The 18,767-nt window shown below is 43.1% G+C and overlaps 1 protein-coding gene across 6 annotated transcripts in view; it reads right to left on the reverse strand.

The window, feature by feature from the left end:
- Nucleotides 1–18,767, reverse strand: part of aass (aminoadipate-semialdehyde synthase) — a 97,539-nt gene that overhangs the window by 3,732 nt on the left and 75,040 nt on the right. For all 6 annotated transcript variants that reach the window (XM_078220137.1, XM_078220136.1, XM_078220142.1 and 3 more), the window contains 3 exons: nucleotides 11,285–11,380; nucleotides 6,031–6,146; nucleotides 4,750–4,838 (listed from right to left, as the gene is read on the reverse strand). In XM_078220137.1, coding sequence (XP_078076263.1) covers nucleotides 4,750–4,838; nucleotides 6,031–6,146; nucleotides 11,285–11,380 — 301 coding nt within the window. The remainder of the gene's footprint in view (nucleotides 1–4,749; nucleotides 4,839–6,030; nucleotides 6,147–11,284; nucleotides 11,381–18,767) is intronic.

Here is an 18,767-nt window from a genome sequence, read left to right on the forward strand (position 1 = left end):
GCACAGAAAGAGGCCATTCGACCCATCGAGTCTGCACCGACCACAATCCAACCAGGCCCTACCCCAATATCCACCCACTAATCCCTCTAACCTATGCATCTCAGCACACTAAGGACAATGTTTAGCATGGCCAATCTATCTAACCCGCACATCTTTGGACTTTGGACATATTTCAATACAGGTATCAGTTAGATGTATTTTAGGTAAAAGATAGCAAGCAATGGTGGTTCATTCAATGCAGGCATCTCAACAGATTCGAGAATACACAGGGAATAGAAGGTTATGGAGCATGTAGAGGCAAAAGGTTTTTAGTTTAGTATCGGCACAGGCTTGATAGGCCAAACGGCCTGTTCCTGTGCTGTACTGTTCTTTGTTTACTACGATCTCACCAAAAACTATGGCATCAATTAAGTATCAGTTGGGGTGTTTGCTTACATTAGCATGACAGTGAAGTTACTGTGAAAATCCCAATTAATATGGCTATTTTGCTAGAATGCAGAAGCAAAAACGAACTACAAAATAACTACAACACAACCATACCTCACAAAATGATCTATCAAAATCTTTCATCAGTTCTGATGAAAGGTCATCTTGATCTGAAACGTTAACTCTTCTGTTTTTGTCTCTCCACATATGCTACCTGACCTGCTGTATATTTCCAGCACTTTGTTTTGTTTTTATTTCAGATTTCCAGCATCTGCAGAATTTTGCTTTTGTATTACTCACAAAATAATCCCCAACTGTATTAGAATGTTGCAAATATTTTTATAAACTCATGCTACATGTGTAAACATATTTACCTATCAATTTTCATACTGTGAGTTTGTTTCTCCTGCAGGTTGCAAATAGTAAAGACAGTTTTGCAATATGTAGTGCTTAACATGTATGTTTGCTTCTAATAAAGATCGTGCTTGATGAATAACTTAGGCTCAATACAAACTCATCTAAATGTAGGATTCCCAATGTACTATGGCATTAGAGAGGAAAGCTGTAATAGAATTGCAAATGCTGTTACAAAGAATAGATTTATAATTTTGTACACAGAGGGATCCACCCCACTCCTAAAATCAAGGTAGAGAGGTTAGTTAGAATCTAAAGAACTTTTCAAATGATCAAAACCACAATATGAACATTTTAAACACATGTACATGATCATCTTCACCAAAAGACATGCAGAGAAAATCACTTTTGTAGCATATCTGCAGTTTTTACTTATTACGTTGGTGCGGCGGCAGCAAAGTGGTTAGCACTGCTGCCTCACAGCACCAGGGATCCGGGTTGATTCCCAGTCTGGGTCACTGTGTGGAATTTGCACGTTCTCCCTGTGTCTGCGTGGGTTTCCTCCGGGTGCTCCAATTTCCTCCCACAGTCCGAAAGACGTGCTGGTTAGGTGGATGGTCATGCTAAATTCTCCCTCAGTGTACCCAAATAGGCGCTGGAGTGTGGCGACTAGGGGATTTTCACAGTAACTTTATTGCAGTGTGAATGCAAGCCTACTTGTGACTAATAAATAAACTTTACTTTTACTTTAAGTTTAAATATTGAAGTACACATGAATCTTTCAAAGATGATTCCCACAATATACCTGAAACATCAGAGGAAAACACAACATTGTTAAGGAATACTAAATATGCGCCGATTTGTTACTTTTGACAACATCTTTTATGCAGGCATGTTGCTATCTAGCTTTATGCCCCAATATGAATGCATTGATTTTAAAAGATGAATGAACTTGCCTTGGAAGTCTCATTATTTTAAAAGCAAAATCATAGACTTATAATTGGCAAAAGAACTAAGGGAAAGATGGGGAATATGGGTGGGATTTCTCCATATGTTCATGCTGGCGGGATTCTCCTGTCCCGCTGGCAGCACACCCCCACCTGCGGGTTTCACAGCGGAGTGGGGTGACCTCAATGGAAAATCCCATTGATGGTGCCGGAACCAAAGAATCCCGCCGCTAGTGAACAACGCGTCACCTTCCACCGCTGGGGAAACACACGGCTGGGAAGCGGCAAAATCTCCCCCATGGTTTTTTTAATGGTTCAGGATGTACAAGGTAAAAGGGCCATGGAAGCAGATTCAAGGGCGATTTTCAAAAGTGAACTTTTGAACACTTGAAAAGGAAAATTTTCCAGGGCCTTGGGGAAAAGAAATATCAGAATGAGAATGTTCAGACGTACAAGGCCTGATTTTAAATCTGTGAAAGTATTTTAGCTATGGAGCTTGATTGTGGAGCTGATTCAAGACTGGTCCTGCTACATAAGGAATGGCATAGATGTTCAACCTCATTCAATCCAAAATGGACAATTTGAACTAAGGTGAAATAGATGAATTGTCCTCTTAAAAATAGAATGCCAGTTAAAAGTTGATTAAAAAGTTTACTTTTATTAGTGTCCCAAGTAGGCTTACATTAACACTGCGATAAAGTTATTGTGAGAATCCCCTAGTCGTCACACTCTGGCACCTGTCCAGGTACACTGAGGGAGAATTTAGCACGGTCAATGCATCTAACCAGCACATCTTTCAGACTTTGGGAGGAAACCGGAGCAGCTGGAGAAAACCTATGCAGACATGGGGAGAACGTGCAGACTCCACATAGACAGTGACCCAAGCTAGGAGTTGAACCCGGGTCCCTGGCACTGTGAGACAGGTTAGCTATTGGTTCAAATCCACTCTCGGATAATATAATACACAATACTATCTTGTGTTTGCCAAATGCAATGGAAATCACCAAGCCTCAAAGTCTTGCTGTTCACACATTCCATCTGTTGAGGATTAACCCAAATAATGCATGGTGAGCACTCAAATCTTTCAAGTTTTTTATTAACCTGCTAGCAAGGAGAACAGACGCAGCGAACAGTGAATTTCGCTATGGTGTTCTGTTGATCCATACAGATACTTAGCAGTTATAGTTAATTACAGCAAATTAGGAATGAGCAACTTTCTAATCCTTCATTTGCATACATAGTCCACCAATCATAACATAGCTTTTTGCTCTTTCTTATCCAATAGAAAACCGCCTTCTTCATTAGTGTAATTATGTCAACATATCTTGTTATTCGGTAATTGTCACGTTAAATTTTTCTTTGTTTTCATCTCGTGTCCCAGCCTGGAATGTAGTGTTTATGAAACTGATGCAAGGTTAGATTAGTCTCTTTTCCTGAGTACATAAGCACTGACCTCACTGAAGGCCTGGTAGGCTAATAACCATTTTCCGTTACTTAACAGAGTTGTTCGTCATAAATTAATTTCCACACATCAATTATACAAAATTGCTATTGTACAATTTTAATTAAACACTGCAAATGTCAAGCCCCCTCACGATTTGGAATATCTCTATCAAATCTCCTCTTAGCCTTCTTCTCTCCAAGGAGAACAGTCTGACCCTCTCCAAATCTATCCTCATAACTGAAGTTTCTCATCTCTGGAACCATTCTTGTAAACCTCTTCTGCACTCTCTCCAATGCGTTTATGTCCTTCCCATATGGCACCCAAAACTCTACACAGTACTCCAGCTGAGGTCTAACTAGTGTTAAATGTTAGTGTTAGGGTGGGGAAGACCTTTGGGTGATGCTCCCAATGGGCACAGGGGAAGTACCCCACAGAAGGTACCCCACTTTCTGCCCGAGAGCAGCCCCACAATGAAAACTGCTGGGCTGTTTGCCATTAATTGGCCATTTAAGGACCTCAATAGACCCAAGGATGGGAGAGCTGCCTGAGGTGTTGCCTGCCCCCATAATATGGGAGGCAGGCCGGAGGTGGGTGGGAAGGTAGGGTTTCCATTTTATTTTATAAAACCCCTCCCACCTTCAAGTTCACCAGCAAGAGACCGAAAAATCCCTCCCCCCTCAGTTTCCTCCATTACACACAGTATGACTAGAATGCAAAAGCACTGTGACATGTTTTGGAAAGTCATTGCAGATGCTATATTAATGCAAATGCTTCAATTTTTAGTATTCATTCAATGTACTATACCAATAACTGAAAATAATTCTTCATACCATATTCCTTTAAAATAAAATACCTACTAATCTTCAATGACATTGCTCATAAATTATTTGAAGAGATACTGACATGAAATCAGATTCAGTAGCTAAGACGTCTGCTATTCCTTGTCCTTGAACTGAACATAAACATCCAGGACATCAACTTAGCTAAATCTTCAGTTTAAGTTTAATTATTGGGTCACAAGTAAGTTTGCATTAACACTGCAATGAAGTTACTGTGAAAATCCCCTAGTCACTACACTCCAGTGCCTCTTTAGCTACATTGAGGGAGAATTTAGTATGGCTAATGCAGCTAATCAGCATGTCGTTCAGGGTGTGGGAGGAAACTGGAGCACCCGGAGGAAACCCATGGGGTGAACGTGCAGACTCCACACAGACAGTAATCCAAGCCGGGAATCGAACCTGGGTCCCTGGCACTGTGGGGCAGCGATGCTATTCACTGTGCCACCGGGCCACCCAGTTAGCACTTTGTAAACACTAGGGCCAGAATTCTCCCATCCCGCCCGCCACTTGAAGTTTAGTGAGTGGGTTGTGGAGAATGTGAAATGCCATTGACGGTCGGGTGGGAATTTCCAGTTTTTAGACCAGCGCAGCCAGAGAATTCCACCCCCTGTCTTTCAATTTTGTAGGTTATGCCTTCATGTCTTCTCTCTCATTTTCATTCACTCCTAAAATATTAAAAAACACACAGTAGCTACATTCAGTGATGCTTATGCATGAGAAAATATAATGCTCTACTTACCATAGGCAAGTTTGGGCTCGATGTGCTTTGCAAAAGTCTCCAGAAGGCTCTGTTCTTTCCATACAGGTTTGTCTTCCAAAATTCCTAGCCTTTATTGAAAGCACATCAATGTCACTACATGCAATGGAGGCATTTCACAAAATGTGCCAATTAAAATAATCCTTTCCAACAAGGTGTTAGGTCTAGTAAGTTGGAACACAGACAAGCTACATCCTGAAGTGGTGGAATGACTCGACACGATGTCCTCTGTCCCAACATGCCTTGGGTGATATGGACAGAGCAGAGAAAGAGAGAGAGATAGACAATTTTAAAATAACAAAGAGAAAGAGAGAAGAAGAGATCAGAGGGACAGTTAAATTGATTCAATATGGGGGCTGAATTCTGACACCAACATTACCATTTGAATCATAGAATCCCTACAGTGCAGGAGGAGGCCATTCAGCCCATCGAGTCTGCACTGCCCCAATCCCACCCAGGCCCATAACCCCACACACTTACCCTACCAGTCCCCCCAACACTAAGTGGCAATTTAGCATGGCCAATCGACCTAACCCGCACATCTTTGGACTGTGGGAGGAAACCGGAACACCCAGAGGAAACCCACGCAGACACGGGGAGAATGTGCAAACTCCACACAGACAGTGACCCAAGCCTGGAATCGAACCCGGGTCCTTGGCGCTGTGAGGCAACAGTGCTAACCACTGTGCCACCATGTGGTAATTTTGGTAGAAACCCCACAGAAACCCAATCCTGCACAACAGAATCAGCAGAATCTGAGAAAGCTCACTATCCTGTCCCCTCAACAAGTACACAAAAACATTTAATGTTTTAAAATAGGAAATCTGCTTACTGTTCAATAGAGCTTTTACAGTAATTAGAAACATGCATTTCAATTACAAAGGCTTCTATCAGCGCTAAGTTGTTCAAATTTGATAAACATCTGGCAACTCTCCCTTCTCCAAACAACCTTGAAGGTGGTGAGTTTGAGTCTTAAGAAGCCCCTCCCATCCCAAGCCCCATCCCCTCCAGCAATGTGTACATCCAGACTGCTAGATTGAGTGTCACACAAACGCCAAAAGTGCGAGCTCAGGAAGGGATAAAATGTACATGTGGTTAAGTCCATCGTTATCGCATCAGCTCTTCATGACAGATCAGTGTGAACTGAGTAACACTGGCACTGAGGGAGCAATCTGCCACTGCCCCAATTCTCTGGACAATCACAGGGCATGAGAGCTTCAGGAGACCCACAGCAGAAAGAAAAAAAAACAATGCTTGTCTCACCATGTCAGCGTGCTCATTCTGTGATCATCTCTTCCAATCTTATCATAGACGGCTTCTTGGAGGCTTTGCAAATTGCTGGATGGTGGAATTCCCACCAGCTCACATATGAGCTCTCTCTGTACAAACAAAAGAGTTTTAAATAGTCTGATGAGAATAATGAGCTGTGACTACAGGGACAGAGGCAACAAAGGGAGGGAAAAGAGGAAGAGAAAGCTGCAACAAAACACACACATTCTACCCACATGCTACATTGATATACATTTTTTCTAAATTAAGCGTGCCATTGCTTGCTGGGCAAACCCTGAACACAATGTGAACGCCTTCTTTATTTTCAGTGACAAGTTCCACACAAATAAGAACTGTTGGTTTATCACATGTAAGAGCAAGGGGTGCAACCTGAGAAGTAAGGCTGGAGAAAGTTGCACAGATGTTGGGACTGTAGCAACCCCAGACCCTTCCCTTGAAAACCATTTGAAAACAAGGCTGTGTGTCATGATGCCACAGGGGATCAATTGTTTTCCCTATGAGCCTCATTGAATATGAGCTCCCCTATGAGGCAAGTGGAGGCTCGCCCAATAGGGAAACAATGGGGATTTAGAACCAGCTGGGTCCACTCAGGCCAGCAGTCGATAGACTCAGGACTGATCTGCACTCTGCAGCCATTGAAAGGCATTCACGTATCACAGTAAATAAAAGAGTGATGGGGATGCAAAAACACTGAATGTATTCAAGAGGTGGCTGGATATAGCACTTGGGGTGAATGGGATCAAAGGTTATGGGGAAAAAGCAGGATTAGGCTATTAGAATCATAGAAACCCTACCATGCAGAAGGAGGCCATTCGGCCCATCGAGTCTGCACCGACCACAATCCCACCCAGGCCCTACCCCCACATATTTACCCGCTAATCCCTCTAACCTACGCATCCCAGGACTCTAAGGGGCAATTTTTAACCTGGCCAATCAACCTAACCCGCACATCTTTGGACTGTGGGAGGAAACCGGAGCACCCGGAGGAAACCCACGCAGACACGAGGAGAATGTGCAAACTCCACACAGACAGTGACCCGAGCCGGGAATCGAACCCAGGACCCTGGAGCTGCGAAGCAGCAGTGCTAACCACTGTGCTACCGTGCCGCCCCTATTGAGTTGGATGATCAGCCATGTTCGTAATGAATGGCGGAGCAGGCTCGAAGGGCCAAATGGCCTCCTCCTGCTCCTATCTTCTATGTTTCTATAGAAGACTGGCCTCGGTAAGATTATTACATTGACGAGGAGTAAAGCGAGTTTTTTCTCTAATCCTCTGGTAAGAAATATACCTCTTTTCGGGAAACTTGAAGCCTACGATGCAAGCACAGAAGACTAGGCCCAGTATGCTGAGCGCATGCGTTACCTTTTTCAGGTCAACAGTATTGAGGGGGACAAGAAGCAAAAAGTGATTACATGTGGGGTCCCGACCTTAAGTGTAATAAAAAGCCTGACCTACCGAGATGACCCTGACTCCAAAACCTTTACTGAATTGGTGGACTTGCTTAAACACTATTATGACACAAAATCTTCCATAATACTTCAGCAATACTGCTTTAACATGGCAGGGGTTAACCACTGGGGAATCTGCCACCAAATTTCTGACCAGGCTGCGGAAATTGGCAGAGCACTGTGAATTCGGGACAAACTTGAACGACATATTGCGAGATAGGTTGGTCTGTGGAATTAATGAGGTGATAGTCCAAAAAGAATTATTGGCAGAACCAAATTTGGATCTAAAGAAGACAATTAGATAGCTCTATCAATGGAGAATACAGAGAAAGGAGCTCAGGAAACACAGGCAATGTCTGTTAGCAGTGTCCTCCAATTGGGGGGAGGGGCCTCATGCAACGTCCATTCCTCAACTAAGAACAATGTTATCTGTAAAATATCCCAGCATCCCTGCAGTGGCAGAGCCCGAGTTGCATCAGCTGGCAGTCAAAGGAAGTCAGGGACAGCCTTCAGGCTCCGAGGAAGTCTTTCCCAGAAGGTTGTAGATGCCAGACAGTAGACTATTGCAAGTTCAGCAGAAGACCACAATCAAAGCTAAGATATAGGGGCAGTCAAAACACGTGCTATTTTGAGCAAAGATCAAGGCCAGTACTGGACCGTACCTTACAGAAATGCCCACAACCAGGGACAATGCAATGAAATTGCATCTCCACGACAAAGGTTGCCCCATAACGGTGGAGTTGTTAGTAAATTGTCACACATTAAAAATGGAAGTGGATATGGAGGCTCCGGTCTCTGTTATCAGGGAGCAGACTTATCACGTGTGGGCTGGTATTGAGCTCCTGAACTTAGAAAACACAAGGCCAGGTTGGCCACCTACACAGAGGGACTATTGCAGATAAAGGGCATCACAGCAAACCTAATGACTTACAAGGCACAGTCAGCTTGACTTCCACTCATCATTACAAGGGGGTAAGGACCTAGCCTTATGGGGAGAGATTGGCTCCAAAGCATCGGATTGAACTGGCTGGAGGTGCGGGGGAACTCTACGTAGTCATCAATGACCCTGAAGTCTTCCAAGAAGCACTTGGAAAAATAAGGGGAACCAAAGCTAAGATCTCCTTCCACCCTGATACTATGCATATGTATTTTAGAGCGAGACCAGTTCTATATTTCCTATTGGAAAAGTCAGAACTAGAATGCCTGGAAAGCTGGGCGTCATAATACCCGTACAGTTTGCAGAGTTGGCTGCAGCTGTTGTTCCTGTCCTTAAGCTGGATAAATCAGTCTGACTTCGTAGAGATGATAAGCTTACTGTCAATAGGGTTTCTAAGCTTGGCAGATATCCCATGCCCCGGATTGAAGACCTGTACACCAGGTAAACTGGGAACCAAGCATTTTCAAAGTTGGACATGAGCCATGTATCTCCAACTTGAATTGGGTGAGCCTTCCCGAAAGTATGTGACAATTAATATGCACAAGGGCCTATACGAGTACACTCGCCTGCCCTTTAGGGTCTCGTCTGCATGCGCCATTTCTCAATGAGTCATGGAGAACAACATCAGTGAGTCACCTCAGGTAGTGGTGTTCCTGGACAGTGTCTTGGTTACTGGAACTTCAGAACACGAACACCTGGAAGAGGGCTTACGGCAATATTTGGAGGTTGAGGTATGCCTGAAAAGGGAAAAATGTGTCTACCAAGCAAGCGCCATGACCTAGTTGGGCTATCGGGGGATGGCAAGGATCTTATCCAATGGAAGACAAGGTGAGTGCCATTAAGGAGGTGTCAACTCCATGGAACTCCATGGAATTGAAATCCTTCTTGGGGTTAGTGAATTATTACAGGAAGTTTATTCCTAATTTAGCTTCTTTGCTGGCTCTCCTGTGTGCCCTACTACAGAAATATCAAAGGAGGTCTGGGGGTGGTGGGGGGGGGGAGGTGGTGGGGGGTGGGCACCACAGCTGGAAGCTTTCAACAGTGTCAAAGAGCAACTTTTGTCCTATAATTTATTGACTGATTTTGACCCCAAAAAGGACATTATCTTGACATACGATGCCGCCCTTGTTGGGTTGGGGCAATAATGGCACATCACTGGAGAGATGGAACAGAAGCCTATTGCGTAGGACCTTCTAGGACCTTCTCGGACACTGAGGTGAGGTATTCCCAGATCAAGAAAAAGATGTTGGCAGTTGTCTTCGGGATTAAAAAATTCCATCAATACATCCATGTTAGTCGCTTCATCATAGCGACTGATTATAAACCATGGTTGGAACTTTTTAAAGACAACAAAGCAATATACCCCATTGCCTTTGCCCGGATACACTGTTGGGCCTTGTTACTGGCATCTTATGAATACCTCCTAGATCACCACCCCGGGACCCAACGCTGATACACTGAGTTGTCTGCTGTTGCCCGGTCATGATGGCCCTCAACTTCTTGGACACCTTGCCAGTATCTGCGAAGCAATCAAGGACTGAACCAATCCTGTCTACATTAAAAACATAATGCTGCATGGTGATTCAGAGGACAAGAAGAAGGTCGTAGTTTACAGGAAGATATGGATGGGCTGGTCAGACGGGCAGGGCAGTGGCAGATGGTATTCAATCCTGATAAGTGCAAGGTGATGCAGCTTAGAAGAAGTAACAAGACAGGGGACTATTAAATGAATGACAGGACACTAGGAAGTTCAGTGGAACAGATGGATCTTGGGGTACTTATTTACAGATCCCTGAAAGCAGCAGAGCAGGTGAATAGACCGTTAAGAAGGCATATGGGACACTTGCTTTTATCAGTTATAGCGTAGAGTGTAAGAGCAAGGAGGTAATGTTGGAGCTGTACAGAACATTGGTTAGGTCACAACTGGAGTACTGTGTGCAGTTCTGGTCACCTCACTATAGGAAGGATGTGGTTGCATTAGAGGGAGTACAGAGGATGTTCACCAGGATATTGCCTGGGATGAAGCATTTGAGCTATAAGGAGAGATTTGATAGGCTTGGATTTTTTTTCTCGAGAGCAGAGAAGGCTGAGAGGGACATGATTGACAGTGTAAGATTATGAGAGGTATGGACAGGGTGAATAGGAAGCAACTGTTCCCCTTGGTTGAGGGGTCAATCACAAAGGGGCATAGTTTTAGAGTAAGGGACAAGAGATTGAGAGGGGATTTGAGAAAAAGAAAATCACTCAGAGGGTGGTGGGAATCTGGAATGGACTGCCTGCGAAGGTAGCAGAGTCCAGAAACCTTACAATCTTTAAAAAGTATTTGGATGTGCATTTGAAACAGCTTAAGGATATGGGACAAGTGCTGGAAAATGGGATTATAGCAACTTTAGTGGTAATTATTGTCAGTGCAGATTTGATGAGCCGAAGGACCTTTTCTCTATGAAACCCAATATAACTGTTTTTCCAGTTAAGGAGGATGAATGCCATGAACAGACACAGAAGAGAAAGATAAAGGCCAACCAAATAAAATAACCAATAATACTTTTACTGACAAAAATGGACAAAATGTAACAGTGATATCAATCAAAATAGTTTCAGCAATTCTGAAAAACCTACATATCAGAACATCTGGAGAAAAATGATTAAAATGAATTACAAAATGGCTCAAAGATCGGCCCAGATGCTGTTAGTAATACAGTGGTTTAATTCAGAAATAGGATTAAAGACCGCATTCTTCATTTTTGTAGCCATCATTACAACACATCCGAGTATCCAAAACCCTCAGAATAATCCTGCAGAAACACCCTGTGCAAAAAGCTATGAAACAAAGGGACATACCCAGGTGATCGGAGGAGCTTCAGAACTAAGCAGATGGCTTGGGTCAGGATTGATCAATCCCAGTTTGTGAAATCCTTTCACCGTATTTGCATATCCCTGAAAGAGGACACAGGACAATGTCAATTTGTGGTCATATGTTTCATTCCGGGTTGCACTGCAAATTACAAAAATTGCCAGCCGATTAAAACCTCATCCAGGATCAATCTCATTTAAGATGCTTGACATTGTTTCCCTCTGGAATGGTGGGTGGCTGTTGGGTGAATATTTAATGAATCAACTTGTCGGCTTAGAAGATGAAAATGGTTAAATCTTTCTTTTGCGGAGCATGAAAGCCAATTCCCTAAATCCTCTGTAATCTTCCTGGAGGATCCACTCATGCAAGAGGCGCTGGGTTATTGCACATATGGATCTGGCATAGAAAACAGATGCTGATATTAAATAGGCGACAAGAAATAATCTGCAGGAAAATAGGCCTATTACAAGTCATGGCTATAAAGTGACACATAAGCCCTCCAACTGTGTCTGGGAAAAAGAGTAAATGCAAAGAACAAAAGGTGAAACTGCAGAATAATTTATTTGTGAAACACAAAGACAAGAACCAGATTTCTAAATTAACAATCAGCATTAGTAAATCAGATACTTCAACTCTGTAAAAAAAAAAGTAAAACATGACAGATGGTTCAGCAATAGTGAAGATATCCAGAATAGGAGGAAAGCCAATAACAACAACTTGTGTTCATAAAGCACGGTTAACATAGTTTAAAAAAAAACCTGAGGCAGCATCAGGGGGCCATTATCAGAGAAAGTTTCACACTGATTCACATAAGGAAGTAGTGACCAAAAGCTTGGTCAAAGAGGGAGCTTTTGGGGTTTTCCTTAAAGGAGGAAAGAAAGATAGAGAGGCAGAGGGGATTAGGATGGGAATTCCAGATGTTAGAGCCCATGCAGCTGAAGGCACAGCTGCCAAAGCTGTATGCGCAAGAGGTCAGAATTGGAGGATCGCAGAGATCATGGATGATTTTAGAGTGAAGTACACCACTGCATGGACAAATTAAAGAGAGGAGAAAGTCAAAATGATATCATAAGATTAAATCACTACATTCTTGATTATATCCAGCACTGATCAACACGGTGGCACAGTGGTTAGCACTGCTGCCTCACAGTGGCAGGAACCCGAGTTTGGTTCCCGGTTTGGGTCACTGTCTGTGTGGAGTTTGCACGTTCTCCCTGTGTTTCTTCCGGGTGCTCCGGTTTCCTCCCGCAATCTGAAAGACGTGCTGGTTAGGTGCATTGGCCATGCTAAATTCTCCCTCAATGTAGCCAAACAGTCACTGGAGTGTGGTGACTAGGGAATTTTCACAGTAACTTCATTGCACTGTTGAAGTAGGCCTACTTGTGACACTAATAAATATATAAATAAATGATTATAGGTACTTTCTGTGCTTTGGGGGGAAGCCGAAAAATCCGGCCGAGGTCAATGGACCTTTGCATGGTCCGTGTCCCGCCCAAGACGATTCCCGTGGCGGGCGGGATGGGAAAATTCCACCTGTAGACTTATTAAGCCTGACCTGTGTGTCCAATAGGTTGATGTGATGTATTTAGTGTGTGGATAAAGTGAGTTAGTGTGCTTTCTGCTTTTGTGTGCTGTTTTGCTTCTCAGTTTCAGTCTACACTGCTGGCAAACAGCAATGTGAAACAACAGAGCCAATGTGTAAGTCTCTCCCAGTCAGTATACAGCCTCTCCTCAGACCTCAGTGTTGCCTCCTTATGGTGATGCCTGGAAACTCTCAATGCAGGCTAAAGCTTCAGAGGAATTTAGAGGAGAGTTTGGCTCCCAGGCACGCAGTTTTAAGGCTCCCTGGCATGTGGACACACACTGGCATTATTAACCAAATTCTTAGCAGTGAGAGAAAGCTTCACTGCCTTGTGGATACCTCTGGAAGGTTGAAGGTTAAGGGGGTAAACCATGACAAAAATCTGTAGTAGAACCTAAAAGTGGACTGATGTCTAAATATGTCATCTTTCCAGCAATTTCTGCAAGCAGGGGTGGATTTACAATTAAGCACATCACGCTCTAGCAGGGAACCCCAAATGCAGTCTCTTTGAATGATGTCTCCCACAGCTAATCAGGTATAGATATACATTGCAAACCTGCTCACAAATGAAAATCAATCATCATTCTCAGCCAAGCACAGATTAGAAGGAAAGACGTACCTGACCTGCTCACTGCAGCTCTGGGTTCTTGGTTCTGCGCAGGCACCTGTGTGACAACACTGTGCCTTTAAGAAAGGCATCTTCTTTTTGCGCAGGATGCAGTTTGTTTTTATTATCGGAGCCATTCTGTCTAGATCCAGAAGCACTGCATTGTTACTGCAGCAACATAATTGATTTCAATTGATGCAATGTTTGTTTTGATCTGAATTAATGCAGGATTCAGTTGTTTTGAGTTTTCCCCTGGGATATTTCAGAGTGGGGCTTGATTTGGTTAACAGCTAGGCTAGAACTCAAGGCAGTCTGTTTTTTTTTGGATTTTTATAGAGAGATCATTTTCACTATATCTCTTCCTCTGTTTGAAGTGAAGACTGGAATCTGCCAAGAAATAAGCCTTTTCCTCTGAGACTCTACTGTTTGGGAGGTGGAGCTTTCTATGGAGGTTGCTGAGTGAGAATTAGAAGACAGGCAACTATCTGGATCACTCTCCAGAAGTGTCAAAAGGCTAGAAATCTAGTATCTACATAAGCAGTCTTGGTTTCTGTGCTAATTGGTTCTAAAGAAGGGCTTTATGACTGTGGGGGATACTGCTGAATTGGAACAATAGAGATAGTTAGCTGTTAGGAATTATACTTTTTCAGGTTTAAGTATTTTAATTGGTAAAAGTTATGCTGAATCTTTTGGTTATATTCTGTATTCTTAAATAAAGTTTATTGTGATAAAAGCTTCCTGGTGGGTCACTTGAGTCATACCTGGATTGAAACATCTTATGCTCACCCTAATGCCAAAATCAAGTGTAAAAGTTTGGCTCTAGGCTAACTTCATAAAACACCCTGGAGTTTCTGATCTGGTCCTTAACACCTGGAGACATTCATCCATTCAGAACTACATTAGCCATGCTGAATATGTCCCAGGGTCTGCTCAGTATGGAATCAAGGGGGACCCAGCCTGCAGTGGTTGATGGGAACTGTAGTTCTAACACTGTTAGCACTCAGCATTCGAGTGTCCAAATATTGGAATGTGCGAGCAGAAGCGACTGCCACAAGGGGAGGGTTGGAATTGGAGGTATGCATCTGTAAACCCAGCCCCGGGCAGCATGAACCAGAATCAGAGCTGCCTAATCCCCTCTATTTCATCAACCCCATCACTCCTTCCTCAACCACCCACCCAACTTCTTCCCCCCTCTATCATCCCTTCACCCCCTCTATCCCCCCTCCTTCACCCACTCTCCCATGCCAGTTTCCTAAATCCACTAAAATGCTGCTCCAGCATCTCCGACTGGAGCCAGAGAGGACAGGTTGGCTGTGAGGCCCAGGACAAGTGAGTAAAATGTTGGGGAGCAGAGCCCAGGTTGGAGAGGTAAAGGCTGATTGTCATCTGCATGTGCATGGGAGTGAGAGAATGAGTGTGTGTGTGAGTGAATGAGTGTGTGTGTGTGTGTGTGTGAGTGAGTGAGTGTGTGTGTGTGTGAGTGAGTGAGAGAGTGAGTGTGTGTGTGAGTGAGAGAGTGAGTGTAGGTGTGTGAGTGAGTGACTGCGCGTGTGAGTGAGAGAGCGAGTGTGTATGTGTGTGCATGTGTGTGCATGTGTGTGTGAGAGAGAGAGAGTGAGTGTGTGTGCTTGGGAGTGAGAGAGTGAGCACGGATTGTGTGTGTGTGCATGTGTGTCAGTGAGAGAGTGAATGTGTGTGGGAGAGAGAGTGAGTGTGTGCGCGTGGGAGTGAGAGAGTGTGTTTGTGCATGGGAGTGAGAGAGAGAGTGTATGTGGCGGGGGGTGGGGGGTAAATGTAAGTGTGTGTGTGTGTCTGTGTCAGTGTATTACAAGCCTGCATTCCCTCAGAAAGAACAATCTATTCTGCTTTTCAATCAATGTCCTTTCTTCTTTTGTATTATAACAAGCAACAGTGAATCAAGGCAATAAGCTCTATTATAGAATCTCAGCACCAGGGCTGCAACCTTTTTAGGCTTCCCAATCTAATAAATATTTTATAAGGTCAAGACTTGTGCCATGTAAAACCAAATTCTCTAAGAATACAGAAGTTTCTTCAGACCCCAAATGTTTTGCCAGTCACTTCATTTATTCAATTTGATGCATAACCACAATCTATATATATTATCAAACAATGATAATCGGTCAGAAATTAGGGTGTGTTACCTTATTTGATAGTTCGTTGAAGATGCAGGTAATAATTTCTTCCTTACCCAACAATTTAGGAAGTAATGGATTTCACCAGTGGTGATTAAGGATTTTTTTTAGTTTAGTTAGGGCATCATGATCGGCGCAGGCTTGGAGGGCTGAAGGGCCTGTTCCTGGGCTGTACTTTTCTTTATTCTTTGTTATTCCTGAGATGATATCCAACTTCCATGTGGGAATGGCAGAATTTTGTAGCACAGGAGGTTACTCGGCCTATCATTGTTATTGCACAGATCTCAGAAAGAACTATCCATGGTATCTTATTTCCCATGTGTCTATATTCTTTTTAGTTCAGATATGATATATATGATAGATTCTATTCCTGCCATCGTTTCTGGTGGGACAACCTCTCAATTCATATGAATAATCATTGTAACTTCATATTTCATTTGGTTGAATAAATTATTGCTGCAGACAAGCTGCTACCTGCTGTAAGAATGGGTTCAATTTTCAGGTATAAAGAGAGGTTCCAAAATGGAGATTGGAAATTGCCGGTTGATGGAAATAAGTTATAGAGAAGAAAAATAAAGATATTTACATATATCATCAGAAAATCTTGTTATGTCATTTTCATAAATAGGAGTGTATTTGCTAAACTGAAACTTAATGAAGATACATAGGGAAAGCAGCATCAAAAATAAATATTATCAAACAATGGTAAGATTGCATGTATAGGTGTCAGATATGGCTGACGTTAACTAATGTCATAACTGAATGCCATAAGAAATCTCACAACACCAGGTTAAAGTTCAACAGGTTTATTTGCTATCACGAGCTTTCGGAACGCTGCTCCTTCATCAGGTGAGTGGCTCACCTGATGAAGAAGAAGCACTCCGAAAGCTTGTGATACCAAATAAACCTATTGGACTTTAACCTGGTGTTGTGAGACTTCTTACTGTGCCCACCCCAGTCCAATGCCAACATATCCACATCATAATTGAATGCCAAAAATGCACTGGAAAAAAACAACTGTTCAGGTTGCATTCCCATAATAAAGCTTTATAAGTTCTATAAATTGTCAGAAAAAGCCACAAAAGTCCTTTGAAAGATGTAGCCTGGTGGTGAGGTAGGATATGGCTAAAATGTAAATATATTACGTTTTGATTTTTTACCGTTGAGGATGATACACAGAGTGGAACAGATGATTTAGATATTGGCTCCTTAAGTGCAAACACATGAATGGTCTTTGCTTGGTTTGAGGCACTGCAGATCAATTAGGTTGCTCGACCTGATAACATTTAACTTCGAATGCTGTAGAAAATGGGAGAGGTACTATGCAAGCGAATAATTTAGGTGACTAATAATTCTTGGAGATCTGGACTAGTTTGAATTAACTGGAGAAACAGCTTCACGCAGGAATGTTTGCAGACATTTGCCAAGCCTCATTCATTGATATCTAGATGGGAAGACAGGACAAAGAGTAGGTCACTCAACCTTTGAGCTTGTTCTGCCATTATGTCTGATCTATATCTTAACTCTATCTGCCTACTTTTGTTCCATGTCTTGTGAGTAAAACTCTGTAATGCATGTGTTTAATAGGCTTGAATAATGTAATTAAACTTGCATAATGAATTTCTAGCTATGCTTAAGACTAATGATTCATACTTCAATATAAAATGTCAACTGGCACTAATATTTTGCCCTTAAAAAGCACAGTTTTGCAGACGTTTGTGAACAAAAATGATTAATACAACAAAACAACTTGGCAGAACATTGAGAAATTACATAACCAACACATTTTCTGCACATTAAAATTTTCCATTACATCACTGATGGGGGGAGGGGGGAAGAGTGTGAGTGGGGGGAATGAAGGGAGGAGAGTGTGTGTGCAAAGGAGGGGGGGAAAGAGTTTCTGAGGGGTGGGGGGAAGGGGGGTGAGTTTGCGTGCAAGGGATGGGGGGCAAAGAGAATGCCTGAGGAGTGGGTTTTGGCTTTAAGATCCCTGGATAGGGCTGGAGGCCCCAAAATGAAACTGAGCACAGGGCCCACCAGCTGCAAATCCGCCTCTGCCTGCAACCAAGCTGGTAGCAAACAAAATGCTTTGTGCTCCTTTGGGCTCAAGAGAAGAGGCTGAGGGGGAGACTATGACATTTGGGAAGCCCGGGGGTCTCTATAAAATATTTTCCTAGATTGACTTGTGCCCTAGAGGGGACACTCCAGTTCACTGCAGAGTGCTAACACAACACGGGAGACAGCAGTTGTGAGTGATAAGCCCAACTTGATTGGTGTAGAGAACCAGTGTGACCGGATATCTCCAACGGTGAGAGGGACCATCATGTCCCACTGGTTAGCCACACCCACCACAAGTCAGGCAACCCTCAACCAATAAGGTGCTGACCCGCCACAGTCCATTTGCTTCATTGAGTGCTTCAAGCTTTGAGTCTCCACCACACCATGCGAACAAAGAGAAAATTCTAAATCTTCAATGGGCAAATTGGAGTTTTTTCATTCTTCATTCACAGGATATGGACATCGCTGGGTGGGCCAGCATTTATTGCTGATCCCTGAGGGCATTTCAAAGTCAACCACATTGCTGTGGATCTGGAGTCACGTGTAGTAGGCCAGACCAGGTAAGGATGACATACTTCCTTCCTTGAAGGACATTAGTGAATCAGATGAGATTTTACAACAATCAACAAGCTTTCATGGTCATCATTTGACTTTTAATTCCAAATTTTTATTGAATTCAAATTTCACCATCTACCATGATGGGATTTGAACCTGGGTCCCCTGAGTCCCTGGATTACTAATCCAGCGATAATACCACTGCACCACTGCCTTCCCTAAAAACATCAGGACTGTGTGCACAAGACTGACAAGGCATCTTGCAGCTGGTCAATAACAGATGCAAAACAGCTATGATCAACGGAACTTGATGGGCTGAACAGTGAGATCTCTTTCCTTAAGGGACTGGACTTGACAAGACCGGATCATTGAAAGTAAAACATAACATGTTCATCTGACAAGGGAAGAATTTAGAAGAAACAGATGAACAGGTGTCAGCCTCGCTATAAGGAATTCACTATTCTTTATGACAGAACCTCCCTTCCCCAATAAATGGTTCAGATTCTGTCTCGCCA

The sequence above is a fragment of the Mustelus asterias genome, chromosome 9 (genome assembly GCF_964213995.1).
Source record: "Mustelus asterias chromosome 9, sMusAst1.hap1.1, whole genome shotgun sequence".
NCBI classification, from domain to species: domain Eukaryota; kingdom Metazoa; phylum Chordata; class Chondrichthyes; order Carcharhiniformes; family Triakidae; genus Mustelus; species Mustelus asterias.